Here is a 25,146-nt window from a genome sequence, read left to right as displayed (position 1 = left end):
AGATGAAGGCCAGAGAAAAGGTGGTAAGATCTATTAATTGTAGGTCCTATTGGAATCAAAGGATTGCTGGACTTGTGGTGCTGGACAACCCAAAAGTAGTGGTCAGAGCCTGGAATGCTTGAAATTTAGATTATGGAAGCAGGACTGGCTACATAATTTGTGGGCCCGGTGCAAAATGAGGATGCCTTATTCAAAAGGCAAGTAAAAGCTTTTACCTTGCTTCTAGCCTTCTCTCTCTGGACTTTTTGTGCTTTTTATATGCTACTTATGAAAATTTCTAAATAAAGAAAAAATACAATTTTAAATTATTAGCACGAATTTTACCATTTATGTTCCTATTGTGCAATGTGGAATCACCGAGTTACACAATTCGTATGTTACAGCTTGTCCCCAGAGGGTGCTCTGACTAGCCAGAAGAGACAAACAGCACAACAAAGACCCAGGAAGCTTGCAAGCAGGAAAACAGGATCCTCCCTCCCTCACGCCGCCCCTCCCCCAAGCTCGGAGCCAGAGGCGGGCGCGCTCCCTCGGGCACGTGGGTACTCTGGGGCTGGCGCAAGCCCTCAGCGACGCCGGGCGCGTGCGTTCCGCTGCCTCCAGCCCCTGGGCACCGCTGCCGTGCGCTCGCTGGCGGGGAGAGGCCTGCAGAAGTCAGGCCAGGTGTCTCTCTTTCCCTTGGGCCCGCGGCCCAACCCCATGGCACCAGGCAGCCCCCAGCGGTATTGCGACCTCTGCGTCAGTCGCGCTCAGTCCCTAGATACAGGTGTGCCGGAGAAGCCCAGGGAAGGGATGCGTGACCATCACTACACCCTGCCCCACGACGCGGTGGGACGCGCACCCTGACCCTCCCCAGAGCGGCGCCCAGGACCTTGCCTGGGCGGAAAATGGCAGCCGTTGCCGGGAAGGAGCGGCGAGCGAGAGGCAGGCCCCGGCCAGAGACACTGGGAGCCATCCCTAGGAGGGAGGTAGGCGAGGCGGGCTTGAGCCGAGCCTTCAAGCCACTGGCGCAGGCGCCATTGTCCTGTGAGACTTCGCTGAGAAAACTCAAATTCAAAGGTAAAAAGTAAGTTTCAAGGCAATGAGAGCAGCGCATTAAACCAAGGGCGAAGCCCTTCTGAACGTGGGGCCCTGTGCGACTGCACTGCCCACACCCCTGAAGCCAGCCACGTGTGTGGGGATCCCAAAGAGAGTATTGTAATAACAAATACTGTGATACAGGAGTGCTATAACACAAGTATTGTGTTGGTAATAACGGCTAGAGCAGTGCTGCCCAACAGAAATACAGTGCGAGCCACATATGTAATTTTACATTTTCTAGTAACCACATTTAAAAAAGGGAAAAATGGCCGGGCATGGTGGCTCACACCTGTAATCCTAGCACTTTGGGAGGCAGAGGCAGGCGGATCACTTGAGGTCAGGAGTTCTCAACCAGCCTGGCCAACATAGTGAAACCCCGCCTCTACTAAAAATACAAAAAAATTAGCTGGGCATGGTGGCGCGTGGCTGTAATCTTAGCTATTTGGGAGGCTGAGGCAAGAGAATCGCTTGAACCTGGGAGGCAGAGGTTGCAGTGAGCCGAGATGGCGCCACGGCACTCCAGCTTGGGAGACAGAGCAAGACTCCGTCTCAAAAAAATAATAATAATAAAATAAAAAGAGGGGAAAGGCTGGGGGCGGTGACTCATGCCTGTAATTCTAGCACTTTGGGAGGTCGAAGAAGGAGGATCACTTCGGGCGAGGAGTTGGACAACAGACAGGGCAACATAGTGGGACCCTGTCTGTACAAAAATTAATTAGCCAGGCATGGTGGCCCGCACCTGTAGTCCCAGCTACTGGGGAGGCTGAGGCAGGAGGATCTTTTAAAACTGATAGGTTGAGGTTTCAGTGAGTGGTGACTGCAACACTGCATTCCAGCCTTGGTGACAGAGGGAGACCCTGACTCCAAACAAGAAAGAAAAAGTAAAAAGAAACAGGTGAAATGAATTGAAGTATTTCATTTAACCAAACATATACAAAATATTGTTTCTTTTATTTTCCCAAGCCAAACTGTATCCAGCTTTATTAAAGATACTCTCCATAAGCAATCATGGCATTTCAGGCAGGACGTGGGCAAACAATCGTTAACATATGCAGCGACTTTCAAACTCCCTTCTTCAATGGACTACCAAAAATCAGAAAGCCACTATAAAACCCAAATGAAGTCCTCATCTGATGCTCTGAACAGGGAAAGTTTAGAGTGAGGTTGATAGTTCATGTTTAGCATGTTGTTTAACAATGTTTCATGAGCTGACCCTGACTTTCAGGAAGTGAAATGAAAATGGCAGAATTTATCTGAAGATCCACAATCTAGAAACAGAACCACTGCTTTTTTGAGGGGTTCCATCTCAGTGGCATCACTGGAAAGGCTAGATTGCCTGACACACCAGTAACCAATTATTGGGGGTCAGGTCCAACAGGTGTCTGCGTTTAAGGGAGTTAAATCTATGCTGAAAGGTGGAAAGGGAGAAGAGGACATAGAAACGAATTTGTTTTACCATCCCACAAAGCTTTTGTGCCAAGGGACCTTGTGTGTCAAAGTCAGGGAATCCCCCTGCCTGGGAGCCAAGGGCAAGTCTCCCAAAACTAGAAGGGAAAAGGGTTTTCCCCACGTCAACCTAGCTTCGGAGACATTCTGTTAGTGACATATGCCCCTTTCCCAAAAAACACAGTGAAGTGTTCTGTGTGCTAACAACATAGCTTAAAAAAAAGGTAAAACAAAATTCTGCATTTTTATAAAACTTGATAAAAAATAGCATTTCTAACTGTACAGTCACCAGAAGTACACAGTTATCAAAAATGCACACACTTCACTTGGCATCTGCAGCACCTTCAGCTTTCTGTGTCCGGTCTGTTTGGGCATCTCCATTTTCTGCAGGGTTATTCCCCTCCTTGCCAGCTTCAGCTTTTCCCTTTTCCCTTTTGGTACCTTCTCTCCCTTCTTTGCAGGGGCCTTTTTAGGTTTGGGCTCTGGCTTTGGAGGAGCAGGCTTAGTAGAAAACCTCGTGGATCTTCTCTGTGGTTTGTCCTTCATCTTGGCTCTATCTGCTTTAGCATCACCTTCAGCCTTTCTCTTGGGCACAGTGGTGGGGCAACGGCGGCGGGACATAGGCGCTAGGAGCGTGGGATGCAGCAGCACGCAGGCTTTGATCTGTCCTGGGGTCGTTCTCACCTCTTTTTCACACTGCTCAAAATATTATCATTTCAACATGTAATCAACATTAAAATTTATTAAGAGACATTTGACCTTTTTTCATACTAAGTCTTCAAACTCCAGTGTGTATTTCATACTTACAGCACATCTTATTTCAAGTGCTCCCTTGCCACGTGTGTCTAGTGCTATGGTAGCAGACAGGGCAAGTCTAGAGTGAAGCTGCAAGTGGGTGGCTCACCACCATCCAACTTAAGAACGAGAACATTACCTGCTCATGCATCCACCTGTATGCTCCCTATGCCCCTTTCGTATTGTGCTCTCTCTCCTCACCAGAGATAATACTGGCTTGAATTTCATGTCGACCATTTTCTTGATTTTTAAAAAAATATGTAGTTTTGGCCGGGCGCGGTGGCTCACGCCTGTAATCCCAGCACTTTGGGAGGCCGAGACGGGTGGATCACGAGGTCAGGAGATCGAGACCATCCTGGCTAACACGGTGAAACCCCGTCTCTACTAAAAATACAAAAAAAATTAGCTGGGCGCGGTGGTGGGCGCCTGTATTCCCAGCTGCTCGGGAGGCTGAGGCAGGAGATTGGCGTGAACCCGGGAGGCGGAGCTTGCAGTGAGCCACTGCAAGCGGAGTTTGTGCCACTGCACTCCAGCCTGGGCGACAGAGCGAGACTCTGTCTCAAAAAAAAAAAAAAAAAAAAAATGTAGTTTTATCATAGGCATAGGTATTACCAAAGAAGATATTGTTTAGTTTACTTGTTTGAGATTTATAGAAGTTAGACTTTATGCTGTTTGTGTGTTGCCACTGGTGGCATAGGCGGCTAAAAAAGAAGTACCTGCCGACATTTGTGTCACTGTCACATCAATCACATCATGTGAACAAGCTATTTGGCACCAGACTTTCTGTGAGTGATTTTGATGACTATTGCATTGCTATTTTAACATTGATTGTTACTAAATTTTAAGTATTACTTTACATATTGCAATAGTGTCATCAGACATTATTAAACAGTGGTTCTAATGCTAGTGGTGAAAAACACAGCACCAAAACGTTAGACGTAAAAGTGCAAGTTAGATGTGTCAATTGCCATGAGGGACTGTCCTCCCGCTCCATGTTATTAATTTAGGAATGAATGCCTTGGGAAATATTGGAACATTCTGAGAAATAAAACTCAGCATTCAAACAGAAACACTTCTAAGTTTGCAAAAATAGTTACATAACCAGGCAGAAAGAAGGAAAAATAAAAACAAAAAACCCGGTCACGTGGCTGCAAGATCCATGCCACAGTGATGTACACCTGAGATGCCGTGGTTGTGCATTTAAACACTCTGAGAACATCAAGCCCTATTTTATATGTATCCGCATGGGGAAATTAGAATGCTGCTAGAAAGCTATTAGGTACATGTCCATTTACACCAGCCTTTCCCATTCAGGATTTATTTCACTAAGGTGCTAGCCTGCCATGTAGTGGCGAAAGAGGGAAACTACAGCTCTCTTAAAAACTATAGTATTTGATACATCAAAAGAACAAATGCAACATGAAATGAAGACTTAGAAACTCGCCATTCAACTTAAGAACTAGAACACTGCCTATTCATGCATCCACCTGTATTCCCCTTTCCTGTCTTGCTCTACCTCCTCACCAGAGGTAATACTAGCTTGAATTTCATATTGACTATATTCTTGATTTTTAAAAATATGTAGTTTTATCATAGGCATAGATATAACTAAACAAGTTATTGTTTAGTTTACTTGTTTGAGCTTTATGCAAGTTTGACTTTATTTAGTTTTCCACAGTTTGCCTTTTTCATACATTATATTTGACCAGGTTGATGTGTGTAGCTATAGTACATGCACTCTGTGAATATATCACTATTTTTCCATTTTCCTATCAGTAGACATTTGGTAGACCGCAATTTTTGGTAAATAGTACTGCACTGAATATTGTTATGCTTGTGCAAGAACTTCCCTGCAATATATCCAGTTCAATTTTACAAAATGTTGCCAAAGTGTTTATCAAGATTGTACCAATTTACACAATATTGGTGGTATAAAAGAGGTTCCACTGATACATATCTTCACCAGTACTTGATACTAAATTTGTTAATTTTTGCCAATAGAGTTGGAATAAAATGCTATCTTATTGTGGCATTTATTTATATTTACCTGATTGTCAATGAGGTTGAGCATCTTTTCATGTTTGTTGGTAATTTATGTTTCCTTTTTTGGTAAAGTGCCTATTCATGTATTTTGCTCATCTTCCTACTGGTTTGTCTTTTTCTTATTTTAAGATTCACACAAGACCAGGTGTGGTGGCTCACGCCTGTAATCCCAGCACTTTGGGAGGGCAAGATGGGTGGATAACCTGAGGTTGGGAGTTCAAAACGAGCCAGACCAACATGGAGAAACACTATCTCTACTAAAAATACAAAATTAGCCGGGCGTGGTGGTGCATGCCTGTACATCCCAGCTACTCGGGAGGCTGAGGCAGGAGAATTGCTTGAACCCGGAAGGCGGAGGTTGCGGTGAGCCGAGATCATGCCACTGCACTCTAGCCTGGGTGACAGACCAAGACTCTGTCTCAAAAAAAAAAAAAAAAAAAGATTCACACATACACACACACACATACACACACACGCACATGCTAGATCTTTTTGTCAGTTCTACATGTCACAAATACCTTCTTCCAGTTTTGCATTTTTGCAGTTAACAACCTTGCTGGACTCTCTTATTAATTCTAACAATTTGTCTGAACATTCTTTTGAGGTTTTCTATATATGCAATTATATTACCTACAAATAATGACAGTACTGTTTTCTGTCTTACCCTTCACCTTATCGACTAGAAGGGGTGATAGCAGACATCTTTGGCTTATTCTGTTTGTTTGTTTGTTTGTTTTGAGACAGTGTCTTACTGTGTCACCCAGGCTGGAGTGCAGTGGGGCGATCTTGGTTCACTGCAACCTCCAACCCCCAGGCTCAAGCGATTCTCCTGCCTCAGCCTCCCAAGTAGCTGGGATTACAGGTGTGCACCACGATATCCAGCTAATTTTTGTATTTTCTGTAGAGAAGGGGTTTTGCCATGTTGCTCAGCCTGGTCTCGACCTCCTGAGCTCAATCCATCCACCCGCCTCTGCCTCCCAAAGTGCTGGGATTACAGGTGTGAGCCACTGCGCCTGACCTTGTCTTAGTCTGCTCTTAATGGAACAATGTTTACAGTGATCTACCATTAAGAATGATGAAGATTATAGGCTTTTTAAAAATAACCTTTAACAATAGGAAGTTTCATTTTATTTCGGCTTTACTAAGAGCTTTTGTCATAAATGGATGTTAACTTTTACTGAATGCCTTTACTATATCTATTGAGATAATTATATAACTTTTCTCTTTTAATCCATTTAATGTGATGGACTAAAGTTATGGATTTGATGTTAGAGTATAAGAATGATTTACATTCTTATACTCTTTGGATAAATCCAGCTTAGCCATCATAAATTGTCTTTATTATATAATGTTGGATTCAGTTTCTTAATATTTTGTTTATAGTATTTACATCCATGTTCATCAGAGATTCTGTTCTGTTATTTCCTTTCTCATACAGTCCTTGATTAGTTTTATATCAAGTTTATACTAACCTCATACAGAGTTAAGAAGTATGCTTCTTTTGATATTCTTTGTAAGAGTTAGTATAAAATTAGAATACAAATACGGTCCCCAACTTACAATTTTTTTACTTTATGGTGATTTGAAAGTAGTTCACATTCAATAGAAACTGTACTTAAAAATCTGAATTTTAATCTTTTCCTATCTGTAGGCTAACGTGAGTGTTTTGGGCATGTTTAAGTTAGGCTAGGATAAGCTATGATGTTTGGTATCATTAGCTTCATGAAAATCTGCTACGAATTGCGTGAAAACTATCTAGGCTTGATTTTTTTTTTTTTTTTTTTGAGACGGAGTCTCACTCTGTCGCCCAGGCTGGAGTGCAGTGGTGCAATCTCAGCTCTCTGCAACCTCCGCCTCCCAGATTCAAGCGATTCTCTTGCCTCAGCCTCCCTAGTAGCTGGGACTACAGGCGTGCGCCACTAAGCCCAGCTAATTTTTGTATTTTTAGTAGAGACAGGGTTTCACCATGTTGGTTGACCAGGATGGTCTTGATCTCTTGACCTCATGATCCGCCTGCCTTAGCCTCCCAAAGTGCTGGGATTATAGGCATGAGCCACTGTGACCAGCTGGCTTGATTTTTTTTTTTAAGCCACTGATTCAATTTATCCCATAGCTATTGGACTACTTGGGCTTTCTTTTCTTCAGTAGGAATTTAATTTTTTTATTTTTCATTGATATATAATAGATGTACATATTTTCATGGTACATGTGATAATTTGGTACATTTGTATAATCAAATCAGGGCCATTGGGATAGCTGTCACCTTAAATATTTATCTTTTCTTTATGCTAGGAACGTTTGAATTATTCTCTTCTAGTTATTTTGAAATGTCCAATAGTGGCCAGCGCAGTGACTCATGCCTGTAATCCCAGCACTTTGGGAGGCCAAGGTGGGTGGATCACGAGGTCAGGAGTTCGAGATCGGCCTGACCAACATGGTGAAACCCCGTCTCTACTAAAAATACAAAAATTAGCCAGGCCTGGTTGTTTGCACCTGTAATCCCAGCTACTCGGGAGGCTGAGACAGGAGAATCGCTTGAACCCGGGAGGCAGAGGTTGCAGGAGCCGAGATCACGCCATTGCACTCCAGCCTGGGCAACAGAGTGAGGCTCTGTCACATACACAAAAAAATAATAATAAGAAATGTCCAATAGATTAATGTTAACTACAGTCACCTTATCGAATATCAGGTCTTCTTTCTTCTACCTAACTGTGTATTTGTACCCATTAATCAACCTCTCCATCCCCTCACCGCCCTTACTGTCAATCTACTCTCTATCTTTATGAGATTCACTTTTTAGCTCCCATATGTGAGTGAAAACATGAGATATATTTGTCTTTCTGTGCTTGGCTTCATTCAACATAATGACCTCCAGTTCTATCTATGTTGCTACAATGACAGAGTTTCATTCTTTTTCATGGCTGAACAGTATTCCATTGTATATCTATACCACATTTTCTTTATCCATACATTCAGTTGATGGGCACTTAGGTTGATTCCATATTTTGGTTATTGTGAATAGTGCTGCAGCAAACATGGGAATGCGAATCTCTCTTCAATATATCAATTTCCTCTCTTTTGGATATATACCCAGTGGTGGAATTGCTGGATCATATGGTAGTTCTATTTTTAGCTTTTTGAGGAACCTCCGTATTGCTTTGCATAGCAGCTGTGGTAATTTACATTCCCATCAACAGTGTTTGAGAGTTCCCCTTTCTCCACATCCTTACCAGCCTCTGTTATTCCTTCTTTTTGATAAAAGTCATTCGAACTAGGCTAAGATAATATTTCATTGTAGCTTTGATTTGTATTTTCCTGATGATTAGTGATGTTGAGCATTTTAAAAAATACCTGTCAGCCATTTGTATGTTTTTATCACAAATGTCAATTCAGATCTTTTGCCCATTTTTAATTGAATTTTTTTGTTGTTGTTGTTTTTTGTTGTTGTTGGTTTTGCTATTGAGTTCTTTGAGCTCCTTGTATATTCTGGTTATTAATCCCCCTTGTCATATGGATAGTTTGCAAATATTTTCTCCTATTCTTTGGGCTATCTCCCCTTAGTTGATTGTTTCCTTTACTGTGCGAAGATTTTTAGCTTGATGTAATCCCGTTTGTCTATTTTTGGTTTTGTTGTCTGTGCCTTTGAGGTCTTACACAAAAAAATCTTTGCCCTGACCAATGTCCTGGAGCATTTCCCCAAGGTTTTCTTCTAGTGGTTTCATAGTTTTAGGTCTTAGAGTTTTTTTTTTTTTTTATGAGACAGAGTCTCACTCTGTAGCCCAGGCTGGAGTGCAGTGGCACAATCTCGGCTCACTGCAAGCTCCGCCTCCCAGGTTAATGCCATTCTCCTGCTTCAGCCTCCCGAGTAGCTGGGACTACAGGCACCCGCCACCACGCCTGGCTAATTTTTTGTATTTTTCTTTTTAGTGGAGACGGGGTTTCACCGTGTTAGCCAGGATGGTCTCAATCTCCTGACCTCGTGATCCGCCCACCTCGGCTTCCCAAAGTGCTGGGATTACAGGCATGAGCCACCGCACCTGGCCTAGGTCTTAGATGTAAGTCTTTGATTTATTTTGATTTGATTTTTGTGTATGGTGAGAGATAGCAGTATAGTTCATTCTTCTGCATATGGTTATTTCATTTTCACAGCACCATTTATTGAAAAGACTATCCTTTCCCCATTGTATATTCTTGGCACATTTGTTGAAAATGAATTGGCTGCAAATGCATTTGTTTATATCTGGATTCTCTGTTCTGTTTCATTAGTCTATGTGTCTGTTTTTATGTCAGTAACATGCTAGTTTGGTTCCTATAGCTTTGTAGTATATTTTGAAGTCAGTTAGTGTGATGCTTCCAGATTTGTTCTTTTTTTTTTTTTTTTTTTTTTTTTTTGAGACTGAGTTTCACTCTTAGTGCCCAGGCTGGAGTGCAATGGCACGATCTCAGCTCACTGCAACCTCCACCTCCCAGGTTCAAGTGATTCTCCTGCCTCAGCCTCCCAAGTAGCTAGGATTACAGGCATGTGCCACCACACCCAGCTAATTTTGTATTTTTAGTAGAGACACGGTTTTGCCATGTTGGCCGGGCTGGTTTTGAACTCCTGACCTCAGGTGACCCACCCAGCTCAGCCTCCCAAAGTGCTCAGATTACAGGCATGAGCCACCATGCCTGACCCAGGTTTGTTCATTTTGCTTAGGATTGCTTTCACTATTGTGGGTCTTTTGTGGTTCCATATGAATTTTAGGATTGTTTTTTCTATTTCTGTTGAGAACATCATTGGTATTTTGATAGCAATTGCATTAAATCTGTAATCTGCTTTGGGTGGAATTATCACTTTAACAACTAACTATTCCAGCCCATGAACATGGAATAGCTTTCCATTTTGCTGTGTCCTCTTCAATTTATTTCTTCAGTGCTTTGTAGTTTTCCTTGAAGAGATCTTTCTCCTCTTCGGTTAAATTTATTCCTAGGTTTTGTTGTTGTTGTTGTTGTTTGTTTGTTTTTGCAGCTATTATAAATGGGATTGCCTTCTTGATTTCTTCCTCTGCTAGTTCATTATTGGATAGAAATGCTACAGATTTTTGTCTGTTGATTTTGTATCCAGCGACTTTACTGCATTTGTTTATCAGTTCTAACAGTTTTTTGGTGGAGTCTTTAGGTTTTTCTAAATGTAAGATCTTGTCTTCTGTGTACAAGTCTAATTTGAATTCTTCCTTTCCAAATTGGATTCTCTTTATTTCTTTCTCTTGCCTAATTGCTATGGACAGGACTTCCAATACTATGTTGAATAAAAGTGGAGGTGGGCATCCTTGTTTTTTGTTCCAGAGCTTAGAACACCTCCCAGTTTCAAGCAATTCTCCTGCCTCAGCCTCCCGAGTATCTGGGATTACAGGCATGCACCACCACGCCAGGCTAATTTTTGTATTTTTAATAGAGACAGGGTTTCACTATGTTGGCCAGGCTGGTCTCGAACTCCTGACCTCAAGTGATCTGCCCACCTTGGCCTCCCAAAGTGCTAGGATTACAGTCATGAGCCACCGTGCCCAGCCCATTTTTAATTTTATTTATTTGGGACTTCTCTCCTTTTATCTTAGCCTAGTTAATGGTCTGTTAATTTTGTTTATCTTTTCAAAAAACCAATTTTCATTTCATTGATTTTCTCTATATTTTAGCCTAATTTCATTTATTTCTGCTCTGATATTTATTATTTCTTTCATTCTAATAATTTCCTTCTAACATGTTTGGTTTGTTCTTGTTTTTCTAGTTCCTTGAGGTGCATTGTTAGGTTGTTTATTTGAAGTCTTTCTGCTTTTTTGATGTAGGCATTTATTGCTATAAAATTCCCTCTGAGTACTGCTTTTACCATATCTCATATATTTTGTTATGTTTATTTCCATTTTGATTTGATTGAAAATTTTTTTTAATTTTCTTTTTAATTTCTTCATTGACCCATTGGTTGTTCAGGAGTAAGTTGTTTAATTTCTATGTGTTTATGTAGTTTCTGAGATCCCTGTTGTTATTGATTTCCAGTTTTATTCCATTGTGGCCAGAAAATATATTTGATATAATTTCTACTTTATTGAATTTGTTCAGACTTGTTTTGTAGCCTAAGATATAGTCTATTTTGGAGAATGTTACATGTGTTTATGAAAACAATGTGTATTCTGCAGCAGTTGGGTGAAATGTTCTGTAAACGTCAGTTAGGCCTATTTGGTCTAGTGTGTAGTTTAATTCTGATGCTTCTTTGTTGATTTTCTGTCTGGATGATCTGTTTATTACTGAAAAGTGGGGTGTTGAAGTCCCCTACTGTATTGTATTACAGTCTATCTCTGCCTTTAGGTTGATTCATATTTACTTAATATACTTGGGTGCTCCAGTGTTGAGTGCATAGATACTTATAATTGTTATATCCTCTTGCTAAACTGACCCCTTTATCATTATATATTGATCTTCTTTGTCACTTTTTACAGTCTTTGACTTGTAGTCTATTTTATGTAATATAAGTATAGCTAATCCTGTTCTTTTTTGGTTTCCACTTGCATGGAATGTCTTTTTCCATCTCTTCACTTTCAGTCTATGTGTGTCTCTATTGGTAAGTTGGGTTTCTTATTCTTGATTGTGTTCATGTGATAATAACATATTAGTTAATATCACCCAGCATATAGTTGGGCCTTGTTTATCCATTCAGCCACTGTCTGTCTCTTAATTAGAGAATTGACTGAATTCTCCAATTAAACTTAATAATAACATTGAATAACCCATGTACATTCAGTGTATTATTGATAAGTAAGGACTTACTACTGCCATTTTGTTGCTTATTTTCTGGTTGTTCTGTTTTTTGTTTTGTTTTGTTTTGTTTTGTTTGAGACAGGGTTTCACTGTGTCACCCAGGCTGGAGTACAGTGGTGCAATCATGGCTCACTGCAACCTCAACTTCCCTCGACTCAGGTGATCCTCCCACCTCAGCCACCCAAGTAGCTGGGACTACAGGAATATGCTACCACACCCAACTAATTTTTATACTTTTTTTGTAGAGATGAGGTTTCAACATGTTGCCCAGGCTCGTCTCAAGCTCCTGGGTTCAAGCAACCTGCCAGCCTCAGCCTCCCAAAATGCTGGGATGACAGTCATGAGCCACCACGCATGGCCACCTTTTATTTTTATTGTATCTGTTATAGGTTTTACATTATGGTTACCATGGTGCTTACAAAAAAACTGATAACTTATTTTAAAGAGATGATAACTTACCTTAGATCACAAAAAAGAGCAGAAATAAAGCAAAACCAAAAAAAAAAAACCTCTGCACTTTAACTCCATCTCCCCACATTTTGACTATTTGTTGTCTCAATTCACATATTTTTATATTGCCTCTCTCTCTCTTTTTTTTTTTTTTTTTTTTTTTTTTGTCAGAGTCTTGCTCTGTCACCCAAGCTGGAGTGCAATGGTGCAATAGCTCCTTGCAACCCAGTGATTCTCCTGCCTCAGCGTCCCAAGTAGGTGGGATTACAGGTGTGCACCATCACACCTGGCTGATTTTTGTATTTTTAGTAGAGACAGCGTTTCACCATGTTGGTCAGGCTGGACTCGAACTCCTGACCTCAAGTGATCCACCCACCTTGGCCTCTGAAAGTGCTGGCATGAACCACTGTGCCTGGCCACTATTGCCTGTCTCTTAACAGGTTGCTGTAGCTGCTACTGTTTTTGATAGATTTCTCTTCTAGGCTTTATATTAGAGTTATGAGTGAATTTTACATCTTAATTAGAGTATTGGAGTATTCTGGGGTTGTCTTTGTTCTTAATTTTACCAGTAGGTTTTATGCTTTCAAATGTTTTCTTTTGGCACATTAGTGTTTTTTTCTTTCAGATTGAAGAACTCCATTTAGCATTTCTTTTAAGACGGGTCTGGGGATGGTGAATTCTCTTAGCTTTTGTTTGTCAGAGAAAGACTATCTTTCCTTCATATTTAAAGGATGGCTTTGTTGGATACAGTATTCTTGGATGGCAGTTTTTTTTTTCTTTCAGCACTTTGAAAATGCTGTCCCATTCCTTCCTGGCTTTATGGTTTCTGTTGAAGTCTTGTTGCCAGATGAACTGGAATCCCCTTATGTGTTATTTGCTTATTTTATATTGCTGCTTTTAGGATCCTTTCTGTGTCCTTGACTTTTGAGAGTTTGATTATTATATGCCTTAGGGTAGTCTTACCTGGGCGAAAACTGCTTGGTGTTCTCTGATCTTTCTGTCCTTGGATATTTATAACTTTCTTGAGCTTTGGAAAGTTTTCTGTTATTATTATTATTTTGCATTAGTGCATCTTTAATGTTAAAGCTAGTTTTTTTGGGGTTTTTTTGTTTTTTGTTTTCTGATCTTTTTGAGATGGAGTCTCCCTCTGTCACCCAGGCTGGAGTACAGTGGCCCCATCTCAACTCACTGCAAAGTCCGCCTCTCGGGTTCACTCCATTCTCCTGCCTCAGCCTCCCGAGTAGCTGGGACTATAGGCTCCCACCACCAGGCCCGGCTAATTTTTTTTGTATTTTTAGTAGAGACGGGGTTTCACTGTGTTAGCCAGGATGGTCTCGATCTCCTGACCTTGTGATCCGCCCACCTCAGCCTCCCAAAGTGCTGGGATTACAGGCATGAGCCACCATGCCCATCCTTTTTTTTGTGGTTTTTTTTTTTTTTTTTGAGATAGAGTCTTGCTCTATCACCCAGGATGGAGTGCAGTGGCGCAATATCGGCTCACTGCAACCTCTGCCTCCTGGGTTCAAGCGATACTCCTGCCTCAGCCTCCTGAGTAGCTGGGATTATAGGTGCATGCCACCATGCCTGGCTAATTTTTGTACTTTTAGTAGAGATGCGGTTTCACCATGTTGGCCAGGCTGGTGTCGAATTCTTGACCTCAGGTGATCCACCCACCTTGGCCTCCCAAAGCACTAGAATTACAGGCATGAGCCACCGCACCCAGCCAAAGCTAGTTTTTTAAATAAAATTTTATATCTATCCAGTCTTAATTAGTTTGACCATAAGGTAAGATTTTCATGAACTTTTTAGAACCCTTTACAATTTTCCATCAAACAGCAGATTAATTTTCTAAGAAAACTCTGTTATTCGGAAAAGTAGGCCGAGATTCTGGCCCCATATCAGTATGATTTCAGTGTTTTAACCTAAGGAAAAAAGCTAAATAATTCCTTTTAAATCTTAGCCAACTTGTTTATACTCACAGAATTTTAAAAGGGTTTTACAAACCCTTTTCACTTTGCTTAAACCTTCAGTTTTGTTCCATTACTCTTTTAGGTTAGGACAATGTTTAAAACCCTCTGAACTAGACAAAATTACATTCCCTTTAACAAAAGCCGTATTTCTGTGACTTCTTACAGTCTTTTACCAAAAGCACATTCCCCATACACCTTGTATGTAAAACTGTTTCTGCAGTCGTCTCAACTACATATTACAATGTTAACGCTTAGCAACTTTTATTTTTAGTGAAAAACCTGGTAAGTAAGCAATTTCAATTATATACTGGGGTGGAGCTTAGGACATTAGACAGAAATGAAGATAAGGTCTGACTCTTAGCATAGCTGGTGGGCATGGCTCTCCACATGTCCCCAGGCCTTACCTATCATCTAATGCTCCAAAGTAGGTAAATCAAACCACTTTCAAAAGTCAAAGAAACAGTTTGACCTTAAAGCATTTAGCAAGTCTGATATCTGACCTTAATTTAAACCAAATGTCTACACTTTCAAGACATTTTATTTTACCAATAATCTTTAAAACTGTCTTTATTTCCAAAAGGTTACTAAAGTCACGTGAACAAAAAGGCATTAGTTTATATTTTTCTGACAAAATATTTTATTTAAGCACTTATTTTTCTTTTCCTTATTTATTTATTTATTTATTTTGAGATGGAGTCTCATTATTTATTTAAGTAAGTTCTGTACCCCTTGTTCTTGCTCAACTCCCTCTTGAACACCAATAATTATTAGATTTGATCTTTTGAGGCAATTTCCCATATCTTGTCGGCAATCTTCATTCCTTTGTATTCTTTTTTTCTTTTTTCTCCTCTGTGTAATTTCAAATAGCCTATCTTTGAGATTATGGATTCTTTCCTCTGCTTGATCCATTCTGCTGTTGAGAGTCTCTAATGAATTTTTTGATTTAGCAAATGTATTTCTCAGTTCCAAGATTTGATTTTTTAAAATTTCAATCTTTGTTAAATTTAATAAATTCCGAATTGATTTTCTGTATTATCTTGTAGATCGCTGAGTTTCCTTAAAACTGCTATTTTGAATTCTTGGTCAGAGAGCTCACATATTGCCATCTTCTTAGGGCCATCACTGGTTCCATGCTTTGTCTGTTTGGGGTGCTCATGGTTTCCTGTTTCCTGTTGTTTCTTGTGGATATACATCTACATCTTTGCATTGAAGGATTATTTATTTATTCTAGTCTTCTCTGTGTGGCCTGTTTTGCTTTTTATTGGGTATGTTTGCTTATAGAGTCTTTGTAATATACTGCTGAATTTCTTATTTGTTTGTTTATTTTCCACTAGGTCGCTACCTCCTTTTTGGCACTAGATGATTTCTTAAGCCCAGGTTTGCCTTGGCTCTAATAAACAATTGGAACACTGAAGTTCCAAATGGGGGAGGTCCCAGACCAGATATCCTGGCAGTATGGATAGGCTGGCTAGGGATTAGTGCCCAGGAGACCTGTGGAATGCAGCTGCTACAGTGTGGTGCTGCTAACAGCCACTCTGATTTGGTGTCTTCTTTGGCCGAATTACAGAACCATGTTTCTAGGGCTAGGGATAGTATCCCCACCTCCCTCCTTGGTCTCTCAGTGTCCTCAGAGATATTTCTTCCTTCAGGCAATCATGATGCTTCCCATGGGTTGAGGCAGAGGCAAGGTCTCCTGCCAGGAAACCCACAATGGTGGGAAAGCTAGTCGTCCACCTCAATCTCACTTTTTCCAGTGCAGAAATCGTTGAGTTGGGAAATTTCCCACACACTTGGTGCTGGGCAGATTATAGGGAGGGGAGTCATGGATGTAGAAATCCATTTATCTTACTGACTGCTCAGAGCTTTTTCACTTCTCTATGACTCCAGGAACTGCCTCACCCTCATATTTGGGTTCTGGAATATTGCTGGCATAGTGCTGATCATCTCAGCACTGTGTATTTGTTTTTGGTTTTCTGTGGGAAGGAATGTAGCCAGCTTGCTTCTACACCACCAGTTTTGGACTGGAAGTCTCCAGGCTTTCTTGATGCAGCTTTGATAAGTTATATGTTTTTAGAAATGTTTCCCTTTCTAATAAATCTTGAAATTTACTAGCATAATGTTATTTATGGCATGTTTATCTTTTTCATCTCTTCCATATTTGCAGCTTTCTTCTGTTCTTCATTCATATTCTTGCTTATTTGTGAATGCTACTGTGTGTTTTTTTTTTTTTTTTTGGGAGATGGAGGCTCCCTCTGTCACCCAGGCTGGAGTGCAGTGGTGCGATCTCGGCTCACTGTAATCTCCACCTCCAGGGTTCAAGCGATTCTCCTGTCTCAGCCTCCTGAGTAGCTGGGATTACAGGCACCCACCACCACGCCCAGCTAATTTTTGTATTTTTAGTAGAGACAGGGTTTCACCACATTGGCCAGGGTGGTCTCGAACTCCCAACCTCAAGTGATCCGCCTCTCTCGGCCTCCCAAAGTGCTGGGATTACAGCCGTGAGCCACCGCACCCGGCCCTGTCCCCTTTTTTTTTTAAAGGAATGTTGCCCAACATTTATCTATTTTATCTGGCCCTCCTCTGGCTTGTTATTTTATTTTATTTATATATTTATTTACTTAGACAGAGTCTCGCTCTGTTGCCCACGCTGCAGTGCAGTGGCACGATCTCAGCTCAGGGCAACCTCTGCTTCCTGGGTTCAAGCAATCCTTCTGCCTCAGCTTCCCAAATAGCTGGGATTACAAGCATGTGCCACCATGCCCAGATAATTTTTTTTGTATTTTTAGTAGAGACAGAGTTTCACCATGTTGGCCAGGCTGGTCTCAAACTCCTGACCTCAAGTGATCCACCTGCCTTAGCCTCCCAAAGTGCTGAGATTACAGGCGTGAGCCACTGCGCCTGGCCTGGCCTTGGCTTGTTGATCATCTCTATTGCATGTTTGTTTTCTGCTTCATTAATTTTTCCTTTATATTTATTATCTCTTTCCTTATGCTTTCTTTGGGTTTATTCTGTTGGGAGTTTTTTTCTTCTTACAGTGAAGCCTAGCTTATTAATTTTCAGTCTTTTTTCTTTTCTAATGAAAGCAGCTAAAGCTATAAATTTCCCTGAATTACTATTTTTCCTGCATCCATAAGTCCTGATAAGTGTAATTTTTATCATTGATTCTGTTCAACTTTTTATTTCTTTTATGATTCCTTACTTGACTTACAAGTTATTTAGAAGTATACTTCCTAATTTCCAAAACCTAGTGGATGTGTCACTTCTTTTTCTTTTATGCACTTCTAATTTGGTTGCTTAAGTTAAATCTATGATTGCGGATTATAAAATGTGGTTTATGTAAATCAGATTCTTGAAATTTGTTGAGGCTGGTTTTATGGCCTTTTATATGGTCAATTTTTAAAAATATTCCAAGTGTCCTTGAAAAGAATGCCTGTTCCTTGATTGTTGAATGCAGGGTAATTTATTCACTAAATTCACTAAATTAAGCTAGTGAATTGTGTTATTCAAATCTTTCTTGACTCATCAATAATTGGGAGCATTGTATTGAAATACCCCACTATGTCTGTGGATTAGTCAATTTCATTTCATAATTCTATAAATTTTTATTTTATATATTTGGATGCTATTTTAGTAGGTACCCACAACTTTAGAACTATTACATCTTCCTGATAAATAAAACCTTTTATCATTGTATAAAGTCCTTATTTATCTCTTATAGTCTATTTTGTCAAATGACAATATAGTTACACCAACTTTCTTTTAACTTCAGGTTGGCACAAAAGTAATAGCAAAAACCACAGTTTCTTTTTCACCAACCTAACAGTATTGCCTGTTATATCTTTTTTCATCATTTTACTTTCATCTTTTCTGTGTCCTTTTATTTTAGGTATGTCTAGTTTTTTTTAATTTAGGTCTAAGAATGTGTCTTTTAGTTTATTGTTTAGTCCATTTATACTTATTGTGATTACTGATATATTTAGATTTTTACCATACCCTTTTTTGGCTTTCCATTTGTTTTCCTTTTTTAAACTTATTTTTTTCCTTTTTCTTCTGCATTGGGTTTTTGTTTTCTTATTCTATTTTACTTTTTACTGGTATGGAAGTTACACATTTTCTGTTTTTAGTGATTACCCTTGAAATTTTACCATGCACATTTAACAACATCTAAAGTGAACAAATACTTGAACCTTCTCTAAGAAGAATACAAAGAACTTAGAATAGTCTAACTCTCCCCACCAACCTCGGGCCTTCTTCCCCCATCTATAAATATTATTGTCCAGTATTTGTTTCTGTCCTTTTTTAACCCCACAAATTATACACCATCATCACCTTTCATTATAAGTTTTTGCAGACAATTTTTGGAATTATTTACATACTTAATAATTGATTTGCTCATCATTCTTTCTTGCATTGCAATGATAAGTTATATATTTTTAGAAATGTTTCCCTTCTTCTGCGATCATTTTCCTTCCTCCTAAAGTATATCTTCCAGAAATTGTTTTAGTTAAGGCCTGTTAGTGGTAAAATCTCTCGGTTTTATTCTGAAATGTTCCTATTTCACCTTCATGTTTCTATTTTACATGCATTTTTGAAAGACAGTTTTGCTGGCACACAATTCTGGGTTAACTTTCTCTTAACACTTTGAAGATATTTTTCTGTCTTCTAAATTCACTGTTGCTGCCACCATATAGTTTTTGTTTCTTTGTAAACAAGGTTTCTTTTCTCTCTGGCTACTTTTAAGATCTTTGCTTTTGGAGCTTTGTGGTTTCTCTACACCATGTCCAGATGTGGGTTTCTTTCTTTCTTTTTTTTTTTTTTTTTGAGACAGAGTCTCACTCTGTCGCCAGCTGGAGTGCAGTGGCGCGATCTGGACTCACTGCAACCTCCGACTCCCTGATTCAAGTGACTCTCCTGCCTCAGCCTCCCGAGTAGCTGGGATTACAGGCATGTGCCACCATACCCAGCTAATTTTTGTATTTTTAGTGGAGATAGGGTTTCACCATGTTGCCCAGGATGGTCTCAATCTCCTGACCTCCTGATCTGCTTGCCTTGGCCTCCCAAAGTGCTGGGATTACAGGCGTGACCCACTTCTTTTTTTTGAGACAGAGTCTCATTCTGTCATCCAGGCTGGAGTGCAGTGGCACAATCTTGGCTCACTGCAACCTCTGCCTCCTGGGTTCAAGTAATTCTCCTGCCTCAGCCTCCCAAGTACCTGGGACTACAGGCACCCACCACCACGCTCAGCTAATTTTTGTATTTTTAGTAGAGACGGGGTTTCACCATATTGGCCAGGCTGGTCTCGAACTCCTGACCTTGTGATCCCCCCGCCTCGGCCGCCCAAAGTGCTGGGATTACAGGCGTGCGCCACCACACCAGGCTGTGAGGCACTTCTTGATATGTGCTGTCTTTTATCTGTGGGCTCATGTCTTTTATTAGATCTGGAAATTCTTATCCAGTAGTTAGCTTTTCAAATATTGCTTCTCTCTTATTCTCTCTACTCTCTCCTTCTGGGATTCTGATTGGATATTTTTTAGACTTTCTCATTCTACCCTTTCTTCTCTTAACTCTTCCTTCATGTTTGTCATCTCCTTAGCAACCTGTGCTGCATTTTAGGTAATTTTGTCAATCTGTCTTTTGGTTTACCAATTCACTATTCAGCTTTATTTAATCTATTGTTTAGCCTGTCCACTGAGTTTTTGTTATTGTTGTTTTGTTTTGTTTCATTTTGTTTTTAGAGATGGGGTCTCTGTTGCCCAAGCTGGGGTTTGGTGGCACAGTCGTGGCTCACTGCAGCCCTGACCTTTTGGGCTCAAAGGATCCCTCCAGCTTCAGCTTCCTCAGTAGCTGGAACTACAGGAGCATGCCACAACAGCGGCTAATTTTTTATTTTTTATTTTTTTTGTAGAGATAGGGGTCTCGCTATGTTGCCCAGGCTGGTCTTGAACTCCTAGCCTCAAGTGATCCTCCCACCCTGCCTCCCAAAGTGCTAGGATTACAGGTATGAGCCATTGTGCCTAGCCTCCATTCAGTTTTAATGTCAACAAATTGTTAAGCTCTAAAATTTCTATTTGCTTATTTTTCAGATACGTCTGATCAATTGCAAAGGTCTTTGCCTTATTTTCTTAAATAATAGCTTTATTGAGATATAATTCACTTGTCATAAAATTCACCCTTTTGAAGTATATAATTCAGTGGTTTTTAGTATATTCACAGAAGTTGTGAAGTCATTACCACTACTTAATGCCAGAACATTTATACCAACCCAAAGAGGAATCCTGTATCCATTAGCCATCACTATCAACTTCCTTCTATCCCCATTATGTCTACTTTCTGTCTCTGTAGATTTGCCTATTCTGGACATTTCATATAAATGGCCTAATACAGCATATGGCCTTTTATGACTTGCATTTTTCACTTAGCATAATGTTTCCAAGGTTGAACCATGTTACATCAGTACTTAGTGCCTTCTTATAGCTGTATAATAGTCCACTGAATTTGTATACCATAATTTATTTATTTAGAAGTTGATGGATTTTGGAGTTGTTCTCACTTGTTGGCTATTATGAATAATGCTCCTATGAACATTCATGTATAAGTTTTTCTGTGGACTTTTTTTTCAGAGCTCTTGGTCCTATACCTAAAAGCGGAGTTGCTGGGTCATGTACTAACTCTGTATTTAACAGTTTGAGGACCTGCTGGACTATTTTCCAAAGGGCCTGTGCCATTTTATAATCCCACCAGGAATATATGGAAGTTCCAATTTGTCCACATCTTCACCAACACGTGTTATTGTTTGTCTTTTTCATCCCTTGCTTTTTCCTGTGATACCATGTTTTATTTATTTAAACATTTCCTACCTAGTTATTTTAAATCTGCTATTCAATCATTTCAATAACCAAAAAGCTTAGGGCTCTAAATGTGTTATTTTTTGTCATCTGTTCTCATTCATGGTGGCTTGTTTTCTTCTGTGTTTGATACATTCCTGGGGAAATGCAAGGAAGGACTTTTGTTTCATTCATTGCTATATTCCCATCATCTAGAACCATGACTGAAATCTAACAGGTGCTTAACAAATCGTTGTTGAATGAATAAATGGGTTCCAAGGACCTAAGCAGGAGAGTAAACCCCAAATAGCATGTACATTTGCTTCTTCCGGGTGCCAGGGTGTTGACAGATACAGAGCTATGTTAGCCTCTGTCAGTCAGTGTCTGATTAGGAAAACAGAAGCCCTGTGCCCTATGTATTCCAAATGTATCCATCTGTGTCCAAACAAAGGACAGAAACTACACAGTGATTTAAACAAATTAAATTTAACATAAAGAAGCCAGGCACGGTGGCTCACACCTGTAATCCCAGCACTTCAGGAGGCCAAGGTGGGTGGATCACTTGAGGTCAGGAGTTTGAGACCACCCTAGCCAACATGGTGAAACCCCATCTCTACTAAAAGTACAAAAAAAATTAGCTGGGCATGGTGGTGCATACCTGTAATCCCAGCTACTTGGGAGGCTGAAGCAGGAGAATCACTTGAACCCAGGAGACAAAGGCTGCATTGAGCCGAGATCGTGCCACTGCACTCCAGCCTGGGTGACAGAGCGAGTCTGTGTCTAAAAAAAAAAAAATAAATAAATAAATATATATATATATATATATCGATTAATCGATGATTAAAAAGTAACTACAAGATGTCGAGAGAACTATAGGGCTAAGAGAAACTACCTAAGGTTGGACAAATTTTGAGAGGGCTCCCCTCCCCAGAGCTGGGGTTCAGACCTCATTGGAGATGTGGTTGCTGCCCACTGAATGGCAGAGAAGTTCACAAGGTGGCCTGGCCCAGAGCTTGTCCTCAGTCACTGGACAGGAAAGAAACAACCTTCTGGGGCCCAGGTGACAATCAGGCAGGGGAGCATGCAGATGCAGAGGAGTTAAGGCACCACTGGGGGCGGGAGACCTGAAGCAGCCACTGTCCATGTTGGAGGGCCACAGGCAGGTGAGTACCAGGCCGGGCTGAGGCTTTGAGGTCACCGAGGGACAGTGTCCTGGATGCTTGACTGGGATAGTGCACCACCGGACGGCCTCTCACCCTCACCAGTCATCGAAGATACAGCGCCAGAGCCAGCAGGAGAAGCGTCTTCCTCCCCTAAATGGCCTTCCGGGGCCTTCTACTGAAAAGGCTTGCTATGCTCACCATAAGGAGATACGTTTAAAGGAATTTTGCCCATTATCACAGAACAGGTATTAAAAAGTGAATTTGGAAACAAGAGGCAAGAAATACATCATTAGCATGCCAAGTACCTAGGTTTTGGATACAGGGAAATAGAGGTTTATACAACCATTGGGAGGCTGCGGGAGCAAAGGTAAGAGCCTGCCGCGGCACTTCAGTCGGCAGCACCCAAGTGGGTGGAACTCAAGGGCTTGCTCTGAGGCCGCTCTAATCTCAAGGGCCTCCGGGAGGCTCCCACCTACTCACTCAGGTTGCAACACCACTGCAGCTGACAATCAAGAAGCACATCCAGAAGCTGCAGCGAATGCGTGTCTGTCTATGAGTCCGCCTGCAGCACCTGTGCAAACTTGCGCCCTCTCCCTTTCGCCTGCATTCCAGATCTCTCACAAGGGCTTCTCATTTGCAGGCTCTGCGGAAGCCCCACGTGGCAGAGGATTCTGGGAAATGTAGTTCCCGCCTTCTCTGCGATGCCGAGGAGACCTCAAAAGGGGATGGCAGTGACAATACGCAGTCCCTTAGAGAGACTTAAGCTTATGTGGAGTCTTGGATCCAATCCCCCGACATCGTCACTGGCCCCAGGGCAGGCTTCCCAGTAGCAGCCGACGTGAGCCTTTGCCCTGAAGGCAGCGCGACCTTTCCTTTGCGCTCCTTGGCTCCCTACCGCAGTCTCAGCGCCACGACTTTGTTGTTGTTGGTTTGATTTTAGTGGAGGGGAAGCGAGCAATGCATTAAAAGCATTTTTTGGGGATCGGGGGAGAATCTGGGTGCGGTGGTTCACGTCTGTAATCCCAGCACTTTGGGAGGCCAAGGCAGGAGGACTGCTTGAGGCCAGGAGTTCCAGACCAACCTGTGCAACATAGCAAGACCCTATCTCTACCAAAAATGTAAAAATTAGTGAAGCATGATGGCACACGCCTGTACTCAGGAGGCAGAGGTGGGAGGGTGCCTTGAGCACAAGAGGTCAAGGCTGCAGTGAGCTATCATCGTGGCAGACAAAGGAAGACCCTGTGGGTTTTTTTGCTTTTTTTTTTTTTTTTTTTGGAGACGGAGTCTCGCTATGTCACCCAGGCTGGAGTGCAGGAGTGCAGTGGCACCATCTCGGCTCACTGAAACCTCCGCCTCCCGGTTTCAAGCAATTCTCCTGCCTCAGCCTCCCAAGTAGCTGGGATTACAGAAGCACACCACCACGCCAGGCTAATTGTTTGTATTTTAGTAGAGACAGGGTTTCCCCATGTTGCCCAGGTGGTCTCGAACTCCTGAGTTTAGGCAATCCGCCCGCCTCGGCCTCTCAAAGTGCTGAGATTACAGGCCTGAGCCACCGTGCCCGGCCGAAGACCCTGTCTTTTTTTTTTTTTTTTTTTTAAATAAAGCATTCTCCTAACCCCACCCCGAGGATCCAGTTGTTTTATGGGGAGGAAGCCCTTCAGATATTTTATTAATAGTTCAATCACTTCCAAAAACAGAAAACCAGGCTACTTTAAAAAAATTATTCCCACTCAGAACATTCCTCTAAAGTCAGTGGAGTAATTTTGATTTCACTGCTTGCAACAGAAAAAAAAAAAAAAACTGAAGACATAAGTGATTCAGACTTGTGACTGCATTACAGAGGCCTTTGAAGATCTAATGAAAGCTAGGGATTCCCGAAAAATATGTATGTATCCTCAACACACGTGGCATACAATTTCAAGCAGTTCAAAGATCGCTGACACCGATTTGTGGACCCTGTTCATGGAGAGTAAGAACCTGATCAAAAAGAAATGAGGCTGGGCACGGTGGCTCATGCCTGTAATCCCAACACTTTGGGAGGCCGAGGCGGGCAGATCATGTGAGGTCAGGAGTTCGAGACCAACCTGGCCAAGATGGCGAAACTTGGTCTCTGCTAAAAAATACAAAAATTAGCCTGGCGCAGTGGTGCGCGCCTGCAGTCCCAGGTACTCGGGAGGCTGAGGCATGAGAATCGCTTGAACCTGGGAGGCAGAGGTTGCAGTAAGCTAAGATAGAATCACTGCACTCCAGCCTGGGTGACAAAGCGAGACTCCGTCTCAAAAAAAAAAAAAAAGAAAAAAGAAATTAGGAGTTATATACAAAATCTCAGCCTGCATTTTTTAAAAATTTCCAACTTTTATTTTAGGTTCAGGAGTACATGTACAGGATGTGCAGGTTTGTTACACAGGTAAATGTGTGCCGTGGTGGTTTGCTGCACAGATCATCCCATCGTCCAGGTATTAAGCCCAGCATCCATTAGCTATTCTTCCTGATGCTCTCCCTCTTCCTACCCCCTACCCTCCAACAGGCCCCATGTGTCCATGTGTTCTCATCATTTAGCTCCCACTTATGAGAACATGCAGTATTTGG

General features: G+C 41.3%; 1 protein-coding gene and 1 long non-coding RNA gene across 4 annotated transcripts in view; one reads left to right on the top strand and one right to left on the bottom strand.

Moving 5' to 3' along the window:
* The first annotated feature begins 509 nt into the window (after positions 1-509).
* Positions 510-25,146, top strand: part of CLN6 (CLN6 transmembrane ER protein) — a 59,826-nt gene continuing 35,189 nt past the window's right edge. Inside the window, exon 1 of one of the 3 annotated variants that reach the window (XM_024349260.3) lies at positions 510-1,063. In XM_024349260.3, coding sequence (XP_024205028.2) covers positions 885-1,063 — 179 coding nt within the window. In that variant the 5' untranslated portion in view covers positions 510-884. Of the gene's footprint in view, positions 1,064-9,395; positions 9,417-25,146 lie in introns of those variants that run through there. The other 2 variants (XM_054667741.2, XM_063795220.1) reach the window with 2 other exon arrangements.
* LOC107968650 (uncharacterized) lies at positions 2,010-23,213 on the bottom strand. The gene is made up of 3 exons (XR_010151769.1): positions 23,038-23,213; positions 22,053-22,174; positions 2,010-3,219 (listed from the first exon to the last, which is right to left on the bottom strand). It is a non-coding gene; the product is annotated as an uncharacterized LOC107968650 (long non-coding RNA).

This window comes from Pan troglodytes, chromosome 16, assembly GCF_028858775.2.
Source record: "Pan troglodytes isolate AG18354 chromosome 16, NHGRI_mPanTro3-v2.0_pri, whole genome shotgun sequence".
In the NCBI taxonomy this organism is placed as follows: Eukaryota; Metazoa; Chordata; class Mammalia; order Primates; family Hominidae; genus Pan; species Pan troglodytes.
The sequence above is the reverse complement of the archived record's forward strand: the minus strand, read 5'-3'. Positions and strand labels throughout refer to the sequence as shown.